At 40.6% G+C, this 16,916-nt stretch overlaps 1 protein-coding gene across 2 annotated transcripts in view; it reads right to left on the bottom strand.

The window, feature by feature from the left end:
• The window catches only part of FBXL17 (F-box and leucine rich repeat protein 17), a 365,616-nt gene that overhangs the window by 211,077 nt on the left and 137,623 nt on the right, over nucleotides 1–16,916 (bottom strand). For both annotated transcript variants that reach the window (XM_054178266.1, XM_054178265.1), the window contains one exon: nucleotides 415–545. In XM_054178266.1, coding sequence (XP_054034241.1) covers nucleotides 415–545 — 131 coding nt within the window. The remainder of the gene's footprint in view (nucleotides 1–414; nucleotides 546–16,916) is intronic.

Raw genomic sequence — 16,916 nt, 5'->3', positions numbered from 1 at the left:
CCCACTTCAGTCACGCAGGAAACATTGCTCTGAATGGCATAGGACATACATCCACACCATTCTGCTCTAACCATTACAGCATATAAATCTGTTAAACCTCAGCCACATACTGAAGGAGTCAAAACTGCAATTTTATCTTTCCATCACACGTACTCATAAAATCTACAGGAAAAAGAATTAATGTAATTAAACTTTACTGCCATCCAGTTATAACTAAACTTTTCTCCACTACAAAAATACACAAACACTATAAAATCTGTGTTCAGATGTTTTAGCCAAAACATGCAAGAGAACTTAGAAAATACAGCTTTCTTATACCAATTTCCTCCAACAACCAACCCATGAGGCATTATTCTCTCACACAACTGGTTAAATTACCTTTGCACTGGTATTAAAATACTATAATGAAGTTACCTGTCATTAATGATCCAGTTCAGACACAGATTGAGGGAATTAAGATTTTTGCACCTCTTTACTATTTCCATCACGGTTTCATTGTCCAGTTCTGTGATATGGCGCAGATCCAAGTTTGAAAGATTTCTTAGCTATGGAGACAAATATGATAGACATAAATCATCTGAAATTTGCTCACATACATAACCGTTAACAAAAACTGTTAATCTTTTTGGAACAATACACAATACTATATATTTCACAAAAAGGAAACAGAGATGGTCATACAACACAAATATAACAAATTTAGAATTCAGACACTCAGTTACTTCATGAAATCAAGACATTCTCATGGTTGAATTCACCTACATTAGAGACTGAGGCCTTCCTCCTTTTGACTCTATGGAGCATAACATAGCAAGGCAGCATACCAAATAATTTAATTATAAGAAAAATAGGGCATGGGAGGAAGAAGACATTAGTGCACATCTGTGCTTAGATTCAAATGCATGGGATTTAAAGACTCCAGAGTCTAATGTTTTCAAACTAAGCAAATACTACAAACTTCCTGCAAAATATTTACACTATAATTTCACCTGCATAGCCACCAATAACTTGGACATACTGAACAACTGAAGTGTCAAAGAACAATATGGTTAAGATTTATAGCCTGATTAATCTGATTTATTATTATTGTTAATCATTATAATATCTTTGAAAAGCCAATAAAACTCTCCTAGTACATTAATGAGCTATGGATTCAAAGAATTAAATTTTTACAGATTTCTCAGTGCATCAATTTAGTCACAATAACCTCCAAGTGATGTTTGTTTTTTAAGATGTCTGGAATAATCTCTGTTCTACTCTAGAAAAATAATTACATTAGTTAATAGTGACACTTCAATTAAATTTACCTTCCCTGTAAGAGAGAAAAAACAATTCTGTTCAGTGATATAAGTCCCTAAGGATTTGATTAAGTAAAGGCATACAATTGAGATGATACAATCAGTCTGTTTCAGTAGTTAACTATTAAGTCAATGTGTTACAACAAAGAAAAGAGCAATTAAAAGGCATAATAACAAGAAAAAGATTAAAAGGGGAAAACAAGAGTCAGTCTTCTACAGAAAGCGGAGTTCTGGTGTTTTGATCCAGAAGTTTTTGATGTTCTCCCAACTAAAGCTGAAGAAAAACCACATACTGCCTCCAAAAATTCTGTAGATCAAGCATAAAATTAAGGAAGCTGACCTCTGTGAAATAGCTGCAGGGTATGTATATAGGAAGTAGGACAAGAATATTCCTGGTACAAATATGATCTTGGTATCATTAGGATACTACCACCGATGTACAGTGGTAGTGCTTGTTGTAATACCATTTAACTTCTGATAGTTGCCTGTTACAAATAAAAGCACATAATAATTTACATCGTGTTACTAAAATAGGAAGATTTTACATGCTCTGTCTTCATTTTATACATGCTGCGCTAGCAGGAAGTTTGAAACACCTTCTATTTGCAAATCCAGCATTTTTTCTGCATAAATCACAAGGAGAAGGAGAATATCAGAACAATTTTTATTTTCCTGTCCTTCATACACCTACTTCATGTTAGATACTTCAGCCTTCACACTATATTGGTAATAACATGGCCAGTGCCTGAACATAGGAAATAAAACGTACTGAACTATTTAACAATGCCTGTTCTATGACAGTAAATAAATACTCACTAGGAGACCTCAAAACAAGTAGAAAATATTCCTATTAAAAAAACCACACCAAATACCAGAATTCATACCAAAACTTGCTTTCAGCAATGACAACACTCTTCTTATGAGCAAGTGACAATACTGGTGATTCTTTTGTTACTTCATTAATTACAAAGTAAAAAACATGAACTTAAACTAAAGATAAATCAGTGCATGGAGGTCAGCACTTCTTTCAAAAGCATCATGGTTTTAAGTTAGGTAAAAGCTAATGCTAGATTATCTACCTCACTAATGCAATGATGAAGAAATAGCAAAATTTGTGTTTTCCCAGGAAAACATGCCACAGTTTTCCATTGTGTGGGTAGTCTCAAAACCTAAACTGAATTCCAAGTATTTCTACTGACCAAAGCATTTCCAAGATAGGTTTTCATCCTTTACCATCACAGGAGATGCTCATGCCCTCATTTTTCCTTTTCTTTATCATAATAATGGTCTATTGTTATAATCAATATACAGTAACACAACCATCACTGCCTTTCTCACTGTCACATTCATTCATCTTAAACAGCCTACCTGACACCTGACTTATTTGCTAGGTTAGTTCTTTGTATCAAGCACAACATCCCTGGTTCAGAAAATGTTACTGTTTTTTAAGTTTGAAGAGACTGATTCACATTGACACAAACATTTCAAATATAATTTGGTCTATACAATCTCACTATTACCATTTCAGATGCATGAATGATTTTCAAGAGCTGCAGAACTAGATATGCATTCCCTTAAGTACTTCACCTTGTAACATCAGTTTCTACCTGAACATGACAGGGGAAAGGAATATCCCTTCTCCATTTTAATCAGATGTAAACATCTTGTTATCCATCAGACAATTGCTATAAATGTTTATGTAACCATTTGTCATGAAATGAATGGGGCAGATAACTTTAACAACAAACACCCAATTTTATATTTTACCTGAAAAGGTAATTGTAATGGGTTAATGCTACAATGTTGAATTCCTTGTTAATCGCTTGTATTATAAAAAAATGGCAAGAAAAATTACATTATTTTTATATTTATATAAACATATATTTATGTAAACTTTATATACACTTCTCTGTGGCACACAACTGGGCAGTTGGCATGTTCAAATATTCAGTGCATGCATAAATCTTGAGATTAAAACAGTATACCTTTAATTATACACATAAATACACAATCTTAGGGCACTAGGATGAATAAAGGTTTTCCATTTGTTTTCTGATTGGTTGGTTGGGGTTTTGTTGGTTTTGGGGTTTACTTTTTCTTTACTTGTTTGCTACTTTGGGAGAGGGGATATGCTTAGTTGTTTTTTTCCCCAATCAAAACCAATTATCATCAGGTAGCATTATCATTTTGTTGTGCAATCTACAGATATTCACAGTTTTCTTCAACTCTTAATTTTGTAGTTCTAGAATGCCTAGCAGCATTCATACACAGAATTCAAATTCTGAACTCAGCTCTAGCAGATAGGATGTTTAAATTAAAAAGTAACATTTAATGTCACAATAGACAACATAAACAGTAAACAGAAGGTTTCAAAATATGAAATATAAAATGAAAGAATTACAAGAAAGCAAAACCAAATTAATTTTGTGTGAAACACATAATACACAACCTTGTTGAAATTACTGAATACTGACTCAGTGTTAAAATTGTATACCATAGTGTAATAATAGCATTTAAATTTCAAAGAGAGTTCATCTTGATGAACAAGATTAGAAGGAGACAGGATGTTCATGCCTTACTCTCAGTCCCACAGACAAGAGATTCGACAGGCCAGTACAAAAAAGTTTTGTGACAAGATTCTCTGTTAAAATATACTGAAAGGCAATTGCTCCTCTGTGAACGACAAATGCAAAAAAACCCACTTAGCTCAGAAATTGGTTTTGGACAAGGGATGTTTGAAAAACAAAGCTCCAGTTCTTTTAAAAAGATACTAAAAAAATACTAGTGCTGCTACTACTATTTCACAGAAATTAACTACTAGTTTTGGCTCTGGTTAAAATGAAATTTTATGGAGGTTGACATACTCAAGATTCAGACATTATCATACTGTTTGTGTGCCTGAATATTATGGCTAAGATACACATGATTCTGATCAAGAACCTAGAGCATTTGGAAACTCAAAACCAAAGCAAACAAAACTAAATAAAACATATGTCTACATGTTGAGATTCACTGATGCCAGCTGTGAAAATTCTGAAGAATGAGCAACAATTTACTGCTGAGAGGCAATTACCCCAAGAAGGGGAGAAAATAACACCATTTTGGGGAGTGAAGATATATAGTTATAAAAAAATCACTACTTCACAAGTTATCATATAGAGTTTCTTTTTAACACTTAGTTAATGAATAAAAATCATCCATCTGTTTATTCCATCTTCAACACAATTACCCAACATGCGTAGGTACTTTGCACATTAACATAGATTTTTTTACTTAGAGGAGATAAAGAAAGCAAAACCTAAAATTTGACCACCAATAAAATCTTGACAAACAAGGATTTAAGGAGAGGAGAAAGGAAGAAAATTAGGAAAAAAAAAAATCATATATGGAAAGATGAGTAAATACTACAAGAAGTGAAAAAAAAAAAAGCTAAAATAAGGATGCAATAGTTGGGAACGTACTGGAAATAGAAGGTCAAAACTACAGCATCATACACTGTACATGTTCCTTCCTCCTTCCAAGGAGAAAACTGCATTCCCATGAGAAAAAAAACAATCAAGTAAGACAGGCATGAAACCTGCATGGAATAGCAGGGAACTCTTGGAAAAACTTGAAAATAAAAAGGTTTAAAATATGTGGAAAGAAGGTCTGGTCAGTTGGAAGGATAATAGAAATATTGCCAAAGAATGCAGAGATGCAACAAGAAAGTCCAAGGCTCTCTTGGAACTAAGTCTTGCCAGGGAGTTGAAAGAGATAAGAGATATGGTAACAGGATGCAGAGATGGCAGAGTTGCTGAATGCCTTTGTTTGTCTCTGTCTTTACTCCTAAGACCAGCCCTCAGGAATCCCAGTCTCTGGAAGCAAGGGAAGCAGAACTGGAGGGAGGATGACACTCTACTAGTCAGTCAGGATTGGCTTAGAGATCACTTGTACCAACTGAAAACACACAAATCCACGGGCGCCAACAGGGTGCATCCACGAGTGCTGAGAGAGCTGGCTGATACTGCTGCTGAAACTCACTCCATCATTTCTCAAAAGTCGTGGAGAATGGGAGAGGTGCCTGACAACTGGAAGAAACCAATGTCACTCCAGTCTTCAAAAAAGGCAAGAAGGAGGACCCAGGTTGTGGGAATGCCAGTGACGAGCAGTGTGAGCAATCTGGCAGTGCAGGCCTAGAGCCTGACATGGTGGCAGGCCATGCTCAGCATAAGCGCAGAGCCAGCTATCAGTATGCCGAAACAGTGCTGTGCCTGCAGCACTGTAACTAAAACAAGACGCTGGAAGCTAGAAACACAGCAAGTTACCTTGGGACAACAGGACATGCACCTGCATCAACAAACCTTGCGTGTCATCAGTCGTTGGACCAATAATCTATAATAGTGTGATGTGTGGTCACTCAAAAGGAACCAATGAGTCCATGCCAACAAGGCACCCTGAGTTTATATAAGTTGTGGTTTCCCTTGCTACGCACTTCTTCTTCTGCCTGTCCTATCTCTTCTCTTTCCATGCTTTACTTTGCTGTGCCATGCTCTCACCATAGGCCTGCACCATAGGCCTGCAATACTGGAACAATAAAGGATCAGTACCCGATCATATTGATCAGCCGTATTTATTCCAATAACTTTCGTCTTTGCTAAATCTGGCGCCCAATGTGGATTGGGATCCTCAGAGTACGATGCTGCACAACTCAGCATAAAAAGGTATGTCTGGGCGATACGGAAAGCCGGTCAAACACAGCACTGCCCCAGTGCTGAAAAATTAGCAGCGCGCTCGAAAAGGAAGCGAAACACGCCTCGATCAGGCGAGCGGCCGGGGGGGGCAAGGGGAAGCACTCTGCGAAAGAGAAGAGGCTGTGCAAAACGCCCTCCAACTTATTCTCTCTGTGAGAGGCATTACTGGCAATTCTGGGATCTTAAAAGGGCTATTAGCCTGGGCCCGGAATCTACCCCACAGCAATTGTGCTTTCACTTCCGAAGCGCAGGACAAGATTGCAGCCCACCTGTGGGATGAGGTGCTTAAATACTTAAAAAGAAGCTTTTCACAATAGCACCATGTGACGGACTGTCACGTACATTGCAATCGAATAAAGCAGAGCAGTTTACTCTTGATTCAGCTGTGGCCGTGCTTGTTTCTAACCGAGACAAACAAGGGAAATTCGGAAGGCACCCCCCGCCCTCCACCCCCCTCCTCTCTCCCTGCATAGTGTCCGCCAGCATCTGCACCATTTCAATTGCCTGCTACTTTTCACAATACACGAATTGCGGCTCTCTTACTACCGTCCTTTCGAGCGGAAAAATCTGCTCCTGCCACGTCAATAGCGGCAGAAGCGAATCCAGATCGAACTGATAAGGCGCGTGAAATCAAAATGGAGGTCGTTACGCAGCACAAATTGCACGACACACCATGTCTGCCATCTTGGCGACCACACCGTCTTTATTAGATGCCACCATTGCCACCTGCCCCAAGCAGAGAAAAAAGCTGTAAAAAGGCAGCGAAGCTTGTGATTCAGCGTTTACAATCCCCTTCATCAACATCTTCCTTTAATGCCACCGGCGATGGCTCGGACTTGGAAGATGGGAGGACTGGTACCGGGAGACCGGACACTGCCGACTTTACAACACCTCTTAGGAAAATAAAAAAAAACCAACAAATGCAGCACTTGCAGGCTCGCAACTGCACCATTCTTACCACCATGCCCCAGCCATCCCAGCAGTGGCTCCTACCAGCAGCGGCGGTGCCCATTCCTGTGGCGCTCACCCCGGCGGTGCCCACCCGGCCCCCCGTCCCAGCAGTCCACTTGGCGACGACTCCTGCAAGCCCCCATGGCCCTGTGAATACTGGAGACTCCGAACAAGGCGGCACCAACCGACACAACCCAGACTGGTTCCCACCGATACCAGCGCCGATGCCAGCGGCCCCTTCCCCCAAAGCGGTTTCAGCTGCACTACACCCCCCTGCCTCCTACATTCCAGACATTCTCAACAGAGTATTGCATTACGACGGCGGTTCCAATCGCGTTCCGAGAAGGCGATCGGGAGGGGCAGGGAACTGTCCCATTGCGTTGGTGGAAAGGTAGTCACAGCCTGTACATGCATTTCCTGTGGTACAGGTCAACAACGGATCTAACAATCTCTGGACTGGCAAATGCGAATGGAAGCTAGACAAGCCATAGCTTCAACACATTTGTTAATCCCTTTTGTCACTTCTGTTAGCAAATGGTGTTTATTACATGGTCTGAGACCAATCAACTCGATCCTGGAGGAGATGGGTGCTTTGCAACCTGGCCTCCCAACTCCCAGTCCCCTCAAATTGGGACCTCATTATTATTCATCTGAGGGATTGTTTCTTTACAGTTCACTTACATCCGGAGGTTTCAACAAAGCCTACACCTACTAAGTCATCGCTAAGGCAGGCTCCACCTACCAGTATCAATGCATAGCCCTAGGCATGCCAGAATCCTCTGGCTTGGCTTTTGTTCTCATTTAGATAGCCTTATTGTGACTTTCTCACCTGTAAGTCTATGGATGATATTCTGATTGCGAAAAAGCTACATCCTGAGATAATACTCTGACTTTCAACCCATGTCAGCAAGCAGAGGGTCACAAACAACACTGTGCCTTGCAACTTCTCAATTAAGTGGCAATTCACTTGCAAATGCCTCGGAAGCCATGCCCCGGCAGCAAGCAGACCTTTTACAAGGTGTCACTGCTACCCACCTGTGGCTGAAGAGGGAGGTTATTACTTTATTACTTATGGCTTATGATTTATGAAAATTAATTTTTTATTATTATTATAAAATTGTCAATAACCGATGAATCACCAACTTATATACATGTTCTAGTGCACGTTCGTGAAATATATCCCATAACTGGCTTAGTATTATGATTAGAACTTATTTGAGCTAATTACATGCTATTTCTATATTTATATGCAAGAAGGGTGCCGTTCCACCGCTTGGCCACTAGAGGGTGACTCGACGGGACGTGCACGGCTTCTGGTCAAGCTCAGACAGAGCTCTGTCCTGTGTGCCGCCGGTTCGAGACTGGGGTCTCGCAGAGCTGGCTTGCACGAGAGGACGGAATGGCAGGGCTGGTCCAGAGACGAGCTGGTCCTCAGAGTTGGTCCGTACCACACGGCGGGACGGCGATCGCCGGCAGACTTGCCCAAGGGACACGGCGGTACGCGGGTCTGCAGGGGCGGCCCTGGGAGTGAGGAATATCAGCGGGGCGGGCCCGACGGAGGTCGGCCCGGCTCGGCAAGTTCTCTCAGGGAGCAGCTTCTCGTCTGCTGGGCTCAAAACAACAGCAGGATACCCGGAGCGGTCCGGGGGGAGTTCAGTGCAGTGTAAGCACGAATGCTGCTGAGTAATCCCTGGAGTTAACAGGGCTTGGAGCGGCACGTGGCGCTCTTCTCTCTACTATAGTGGGGTTAAGCAATTGCGCGGGGACCTGGCACGGTCAAGTCCCTTCTCCCCGATAATTAGGCAGATCTTACCCTCGGGGGTTGATCCAGTCCATGCAGTAGCGACAGGGGGGCTTCCTCTCCCAGTCAGTGGGACTGGCTGTGGCAACGCTAGCTTCTCAGCTCAGTGTGGTATCCTTCCTCTATAGAAATAATTCCTCCAGTCGCTTCTCACATGCAGATGTCTTGATATGCGTGCATGTATGTAACAGAAGCTAAACAATAAACTCAGTGGCAGAGGCAGTGGCTCGGACTTAACTCTCGAGCTAGCACAGAGACAGAAATGGAGGAGGAAGGCAGGAAGGCAGGAAAAGCACTTGTTTACTCACTGGGGTAATATTTATAGAATACCTCGAGGCTGGGTTTGACCAATGGGCATTCTCATAAACAACTGGCTTCAGCCTATGGGAAAGCATGAAGCTAGAATTCTTCCATTTTTGGAGAATGCACAAGCACAGCATGCACCAGCAGCGTGCTAGCTTGGCTTTTGTCTTCCTCCTGAGGGAGGGGGAGCTTGCCCACATGCTGGGGCAAGATTCAATTTCTCGGCACAATGTGCCTTCACCACACCACCTCGATGGGGCGAGACTTTTTGTTAGATCATATCAGCAATTGCAGCTTCCTGATAAGGCTTTGTAATTAAGTCAGGACTTAGCGATCAAAGAGTGGTCAACAATCCAGGGCAATAACTCTGACCCTGTGCTTCTCACTGCTCAGCAGGGTATAACAGGGCCATTTGGCTCCTTTGTTGATACCTTACATAAGTCACTGAGATCTGACTCATGATATGAAGGCAAAAATGCTGGATATTTTGGCATTTGACAATGCCAAAGAAAAAATTGAACAGGTTTTCAGCGTTGTATCAACAGGTGCCACTGTCTCATGACTGCTGGATGCAACAACGAAGTAAGCATCGACAAACAGCAATGTATCTGACCACGGCCATAGAAGCAGTCCTGAAACCACCAGCACGACCACTGCACAAGGGAAACAACCTGGGTGGAAATCATCGTGCTTCTGGGAAACCTAGGTACTTTAAATCAAAATTGCCTGACTGCTGGACAGTCTCGAAAGTGTCCACTGTCACAGATCTAATCGTTTTACTCTAGATTGTCGTAGGTAGGGAGATTGCTCCCGCAGTGCGAAGATACCCTGCGACAACCCCAAACCAGGATGCTTGGACCGAGCCCCCCCACCCCCCCCCGCAGCCATCCTCTGACAGCGTTTAACGGAACTACCAACAGCCACGTACCACTTTTGAATCCACAAAGCATTGTCGAGTTCAATTGATACAGTCCTTTGGGTCACAGACCCTGTGCTCTGTTAATTGGCAGATCGTCTACCTCTAAACAGGGCATCCTTACAATTCCTGGTTCAATAGATTCTAATTATGACTGGGCTACGAAAATTATGCTCTATACCATTACTTCTCCTGTTAGCACTCTTGCTGGGACAGAAATTGTTCAGCTAATATCATTTGAGTCCCAAGTGCCTAAACGTCTAACAGGATCCTAGAGCAAAGGCTCAGGTTCCACCGATATGCCTGCTATCTCATTGGCCCTAAAAATCCAAAAGGGAAAACTGGAACAGATTGTATCTGTCAGACAAACTTGTGGACAAATTATACAATTTTCGATGATTGTGGATACTGGAGACGATGTTATCATTATGTCCCATCATAAATGGAATGGTCACCAGCCATTGCTCATGGCAAATGCTGAAGTCATAGGTTAAAAGGTATCCAAACAACCTGGGTTAGCAAAGAGCCAGTGCAATTAGCTTTAACAACTGCAAATTAGTCACTGTAAGACCGTATGTGTTAACCCTTCCAGTTGCTCTAATGGGCTGACATGCCTTAAGTCAGCTAGGAGCAAAAATTTATTTTTGTTCCTTTTTTGTAGCAGCTACTGGTCAGCAAATTAAAATGGAAAACAGATAATTCAGTATGGGTGGGACAATGGTTGCTCAGACAAAATAGGCTGCAAGTCGTTAAGACCCTAATACAGAAAAGGAATAGCAACTAGGGCACACCTTGCTAGCCACCCCCACCCCTACCCCCACCCCCAGACAAAGGAGAATTTTCTGGTACGACTCTTGCTGACAAAAGCTCTGCTCTGATTTAAAGTTCCAGTGATAATTTCTTCATTTCTTCATTTCTGATTGCAATGTCCTCAAGAGATTTGTTACTTAGAGTTTTGCTAAGTTTTCCTGGCAAGCATAATTAATGGTACGCATTTGGTACTGATAGGTAGTTAATAGATAGTAATTGTACTAAGGTGTAAGTACTTAGTAATGAGTTCACCTTGTAAGATTTTCTTTTGGTTCGAACCTTCTTAGTTGTATGCCTAGGCATTTCAAAGGAGCTCCATGTAATATTGTAATAATGTTAAGGTTTGTAGTAGATAGGTATTAATTTAAATAGGTATTTCTTTAGCTAATGTAACGTCTTTATATTTCCTTCTTAGACATAGACTAGAAAAAATACAAAAATACAAAAAAAAAAGGTAAACAAAAAGGTAACAAGTGCAAAGAAAAAAAAATTAAACATACAAATATATAACAAAAGTACAAAAACTCTGGATACAAAAAATAGAGTACTAAATGACAATAATAAAAAAGAAGGGCAACAATAAAAATATTAAAAACAAAATATGACAAACTAAAAAATCATAAGGATTACTGACACAAATAGCTGTTAACAAAAACATAAGAATTGTTAGCAATAAATAAAAATAAGGATTATCAAGACTACTAGATTAAAATGAAAACTCTATAAAAAGAAGACATCAAGAAAGTTAAAATCTAAAATAATAAAAAATAATTAATAGAAAAGCAGGTTACAAAATATAATAAAAAAGCAAAAATAAAAATTCAAATAGAAAATAGATTAAATGAACTAAGCACATGCAGAATAAAAAATAATTAAAGAATATAAGATCAAACAAAATAAAAGATTAAATACTAGATAATACATTAAAAAATTGAAAATAAAAAATTGATTATAATAACAAATTGAAATGCAGATTAAAAAATTACAATAACAAAAATAATAAAGGTAAAAAATACATTTAAAAATGACAAGTAGTAAGTTAAAAATAATAATAATTTAAACAACAAAAAATCTAAAATAAAATACAAAAATAACAAAAATTAATTAGAAAAACTGTATAAAAGTTAGTAGAAAAAAATATGTCAAAATTAGGTTACAATTAACAACACAAATTAACAAAAAATAATTAAACAGTATAGATGAAAAATTAAATACAATGGAAAAAATAAAAATACATTAAAACGGTATAAAAATAATAAAAAAACAAAATACAAAATTAATTAAAGATTAAACAAGGGAATTAGATTTAAAATTAAGAAATTAAACATATAAAAATACTTACTAAATTCAGAATAGAAAATAATAACTAAAAGTGAAATAAAATAACAAGAAAAAAAACACATAATAAAAGAAATACATTAAAAATACAATATAAAATAAAATTAACCAAATTCAAATTAAACAGAAAACATATAAAAATAATTTACAAAAAATTAATTGAAATAAAAAGAAGTTAAAAATTGAACAAAACAATTAAAACCATGTAAAAATAGTGGAAAAGACATATTCAGATTAAACTTAGAAAACAACATATACATAATGAAATCAAACAAAATTGAATAGATTTATTAAAAATAGATTTAAATATATTTAAAAATAAAGCAGAAAATTAATTAAAAATTTGACAATAGCTCACATTAAAAACACACAAATAATTAGTTGCAAAATATGTGGAATCATAGACTTGTGGAATGAGTCAGGGTTGGAAAGGACCACAAGGATCATTTAGTTCCAACCACAGTGCCATGGGCAGGGACTCCTCATACTGGGTCAGGCAGGCTAGAGCCTGGTCTCGAATACTTCTAGGCATGGGGCCTCGGCCATCTCCCTGGACAACCCATTCCAGGGCTTCACCACGCTCAGGGTGAAGAATTTCTTCCTCACTTCCAGCCTGACTCTTCCCATCCCCAGTCTTATTCCATTCTCCTCAGTCCTGTCATTTCCTGACATGCTAGGATGTCCCTCCCCAGCATTCTTGTAGGCTATCTTGAGGTACTGGATGGCCACAATTAGGTCACCTTGAGCCTTCTTTCCTGCTACCTGCGATCATCACAATAAACAACAGCAGAAGAATCAAGACCATGAGGAAACAGCATTTCCCATGAAGCTGATCATCGATCATTTGGGATCACAAACATCACTCAGAAGAATGTACCATGGCACCATGTGAATTAGGACTGAATATTATGGTTGTTTGATAACTTTGTCTTCTCTCTTGTTAACTAAGTGTGCCTCTGAATGCAGACATCCTAGGGGATAAAGTTTCATCTTTACATTTCGCAAAAAAAAAAAAAAAAAGAAAGAGAATACTCCCATAGCAAAAACAATGAGCTCATTGTAACCCTAGAAATGCTGTAACCCTAGAAACATCAACCCTAGAAGTGCTGTAACCCTCTCACCACAAGACACACAGCACAACTGTCATGAAAATGACAACCAGCAAACCTGCTTAGCACTGACCTCAACAGAAAGCATCTAACTTATAACCGAGTGTCGTGACTGCTTAACTGTTGTGTGAACGTTAAGAGATTAGAATTACTAGGATGACCAAAAACACATTATTGTGTGTAATTTTATATTAGGCAATGCAATGAAGCTCTTTTTGCTCTTGCTGTTCGCCTGTAAGTTTTCTGTCTGTGAAGCTAGAGCCTGGCCAGATCTACCTTTACAGATTAAAGAAATCTTGCTACCATTAAACAATTCATTATTTTTGACCATCCGAGAGAAAATAAAGATGCAAAATAACCCTAAAGTAGATTGTAAAAGACAATGCTAAGGATTACATTTGTGCCTTGATGTCTGTATGCAATGTGTTCAGGCATAATCAAGTCTCCTCTGTCAACAAGAGGAGTGAAATGTAAAGATCAGAACTATTAAGATCTAAGTTCCTCTTTACAATGTCTGTTATCTTTGACCATGTATGATGCCAGCTCTGTCAGAACGTTGTAACTAGTTCAACTTAAGCTTTGTGCCTTGTACGGGTGTGGTGGTTTGAAAGGAAAGGCTCTGCTTTCCCTCCCCCACTGAGAAAGAGACCACGGCTAAACCCACTTGGAGAAATGAGATTATATTTTACAAGGAAACAGATTATATGTAACACAACAAATACAGGTATTTTACAATATATACAGGAATATACAGCAAATGAACTCAACCAGAAACCAGACCCCCCACAGAGGGGGCTTCCCCCTGTGCCCCCTTCACCCCCTACCTCCCTTCTCCCCCAAAGAGGTAGAAGAAGAGACGAGGATGGTTAGCAGGACAGGGGAAGAAGTGGACAGGCCTGTTACAGAGAGTGAGTTAGTTCTTATCTCTTGGCAAGAAGCCCAGAAGCAGATCCAGCCGAAAGGGACAGCGAAGGAAGGAAGACTGAGAGAAAGTTCCAGCTGCGCTGGGACAATCCTCACCTCCCACAATTACTTGGCCAATGAAATTAGTTTAGAATACCAAAATATTTTATAAACATTTAGCCAGTGTGTCCCTTTCTTAAAGGCACAGCTTCAAACGGTCACAGTCCACCCCTTCTAAACAACTTCATTGGTCGTTCGCACTGTCCATCCAATCAGAAACAATATTTACACTTCGTGAGTAAAGTTCATAGTCCGTTCCGGCTATACTCAGATGCAGACGATTCAGAAGTCCAAAAAAGTCAAGAAATAAGAAAATGAAAACAGCTTGCAGACGAAGTGAAGAAAAGGGAAGCAGGAACACAGGGACTCTCAGTTGACTCAGGGCTCTCAGGGTTCTCAGGGTTCGTGCACTGTAGATTCCTCAGGGATTCTTCCTTCGGGCGCGTTGTAGCTGTACATCAGTCTGAAATTAAATTCTTTCAGCTAAAGTTAAATTTCTTTGTGGAATGCACTGAATTTGACCATTCTCCTGCATTACCCAATAAGTGTGACCTGGACCTTCTGCTGAAACCACCCCTCGGACAGGTTTAGCCTCTCCTGAGGGCGAAAATACCCAAACAGTTTCACCTAACAGATTCTTTTCTCTATCAACAGGAACTCTATCACCTTCGACTCTCCGTAGCCGATCTGAATGTGCCTGTCCAGCTCGGTTCACTGAACCTCTACTATTCACCAGCCAGGTTGCTTGTGCTAAATGTTTCTCCCAGTTTTTCAAAGATCCACCTCCCATGGCTTTAAGAGTGGTCTTCAACAAACCGTTGTAGCGTTCAATCTTCCCTGCAGCTGGTGCATAGTAAGGAATATGGAAAATCCACTCAATACCGTGCTCTTTTGCCCAGCTCTTTACAAGGTTGTTCTTGAAGTGAGTTCCGTTGTCTGACTCAATCCTCTCTGGAGTTCCGTGTCTCCACAGGATCTGTCTCTCCAGACCGAGAATGGTGTTGCGTGCAGTTGCATGTGGAACTGCATAAGTTTCCAGCCATCCGGTGTTCGCCTCTACCATAGTAAGCACGTACTGCTTACCAGAACGAGAACGTGGTAGAGTGATGTAGTCAATCTGCAAAGCTTCACCATACCTGTACTTGGACCATCTGTCACCATACCACAAGGGCTTAATTCGCTTTGCCTGCTTAATAGCAGCACAAATGTCACAGTCTTGGATGACCTGTGTGATAGCATCCATGCAAATGTCTATGGATCTGTCACGAGCCCACTGGTATGTTGCATCTCTGCCTTGATGTCCTGATGAATCGTGAGCCCACCCAGCTAAGAATTATCTCACCTCGGTGTTTCCAGTCGAGATCAAATTCAGACTCCTTGTCTGCTTCAGAAACTCTTGCAGCTAAATCTGCCTGAGGGTTGTGCTGCTGTTCCTCAGTAGCTCTGTTCTTAGGAATGTGAGCATCAATGTGTCTCACCTTCACTGGAATTCTCTCGATTTGATCAGCAATGTCTTGCCACAGGTCGGCTGCCCAGATGGGTTTTCCTTTCCTCTGCCAACCATTCTTCTTCCAGTTCTGTAGCCAACCCCATAGAGCATTGGCTACCATCCATGAGTCGGTGTAGAGATAAAGCTTTGGCCATCTCTCACGTTCAGCTACGTCGAGAGCTAGCTGGACAGCTTTCACCTCTGCAAACTGACTGGATTCTCCTTCTCCAACCTTCGCCTCTGCAACTCAGCGTATTGGACTCCACACTGCAGACTTCCATCTTCGCTTGTTCCCGACGAGACGACAGGAACCGTCTGTGAACAAAGCATACTTCTTCTCATCATCTGAAAGGTCATTGTAAGGAGGAGCTTCCTCAGCACGAGTTACTCTCTCCTCTGGAGGTTTAGTGCAGTTGGCATCTTCAGGCCAACTTAAGATCACCTCCACTAGACCAGGTCTTTCAAGATTTCCCATTCAAGCTCTCTGTGTTATCAGAGCCATCCACTTAGACCAGGTGGAATCTGTGGCATGATGTGGTGTGGAACCCTTGCCTTTGAACATCCAATTCAAAACTGGCAATCTGGGAGCTAAGAGAAGTTGTGATTCAGTTCCAATCACTTCAGAAGCTGCTTTCACTCCTTCATAGGCAGCTAGAATCTCTTTTTCTGTTGGAGTGTAATTAGCCTCTGCACCTCTGTAACCTCGACTCCAGAAACCAAGAGGTCGTTCACGTGTCTCACCTGGAGCTTTTTGCCACAAGCACCAGGTTGGACCATTGTCACCTGCAGCCGTGTACAAAATGTTCTTAATGTCTGGACCATCTCGGACAGGTCCCAGACCCACTGCTTGAACCACTTCTTGCTTTATCTGGTCAAAGGTTGCTTGCTGTTCAGGTCCCCAGTGGAAACTGTTCCTCTTTCGAGTCACATCATACAGAGGTTTAACAATGTGACTGTATCCAGGAATGTGTAGTCTCCAAAATCCCACTATCCCCAAGAAGCATAGAGTTTCTTGCTTGTTGGTGGGATTTGCCATGGTAGAGACTCTATTTACCACATCCACTGGAATGTGTCGGCGTCCATCCTGCCACTGCACTCCCAGAAACTGGATCTTTGTGGTAGGACCTTTCACCTTGTCTCTCTTGATGGCAAAACATGCATTCAGAAGAATTTCCATGATTTTGTTACCTTTCTCGAAGACTTCCTTG

The sequence above is a fragment of the Dryobates pubescens genome, chromosome Z (assembly GCF_014839835.1).
Source record: "Dryobates pubescens isolate bDryPub1 chromosome Z, bDryPub1.pri, whole genome shotgun sequence".
NCBI classification, from domain to species: domain Eukaryota; kingdom Metazoa; phylum Chordata; class Aves; order Piciformes; family Picidae; genus Dryobates; species Dryobates pubescens.
Note: the sequence above shows the minus strand (reverse complement) of the source record. Positions and strands in the feature narration are given on the sequence as shown.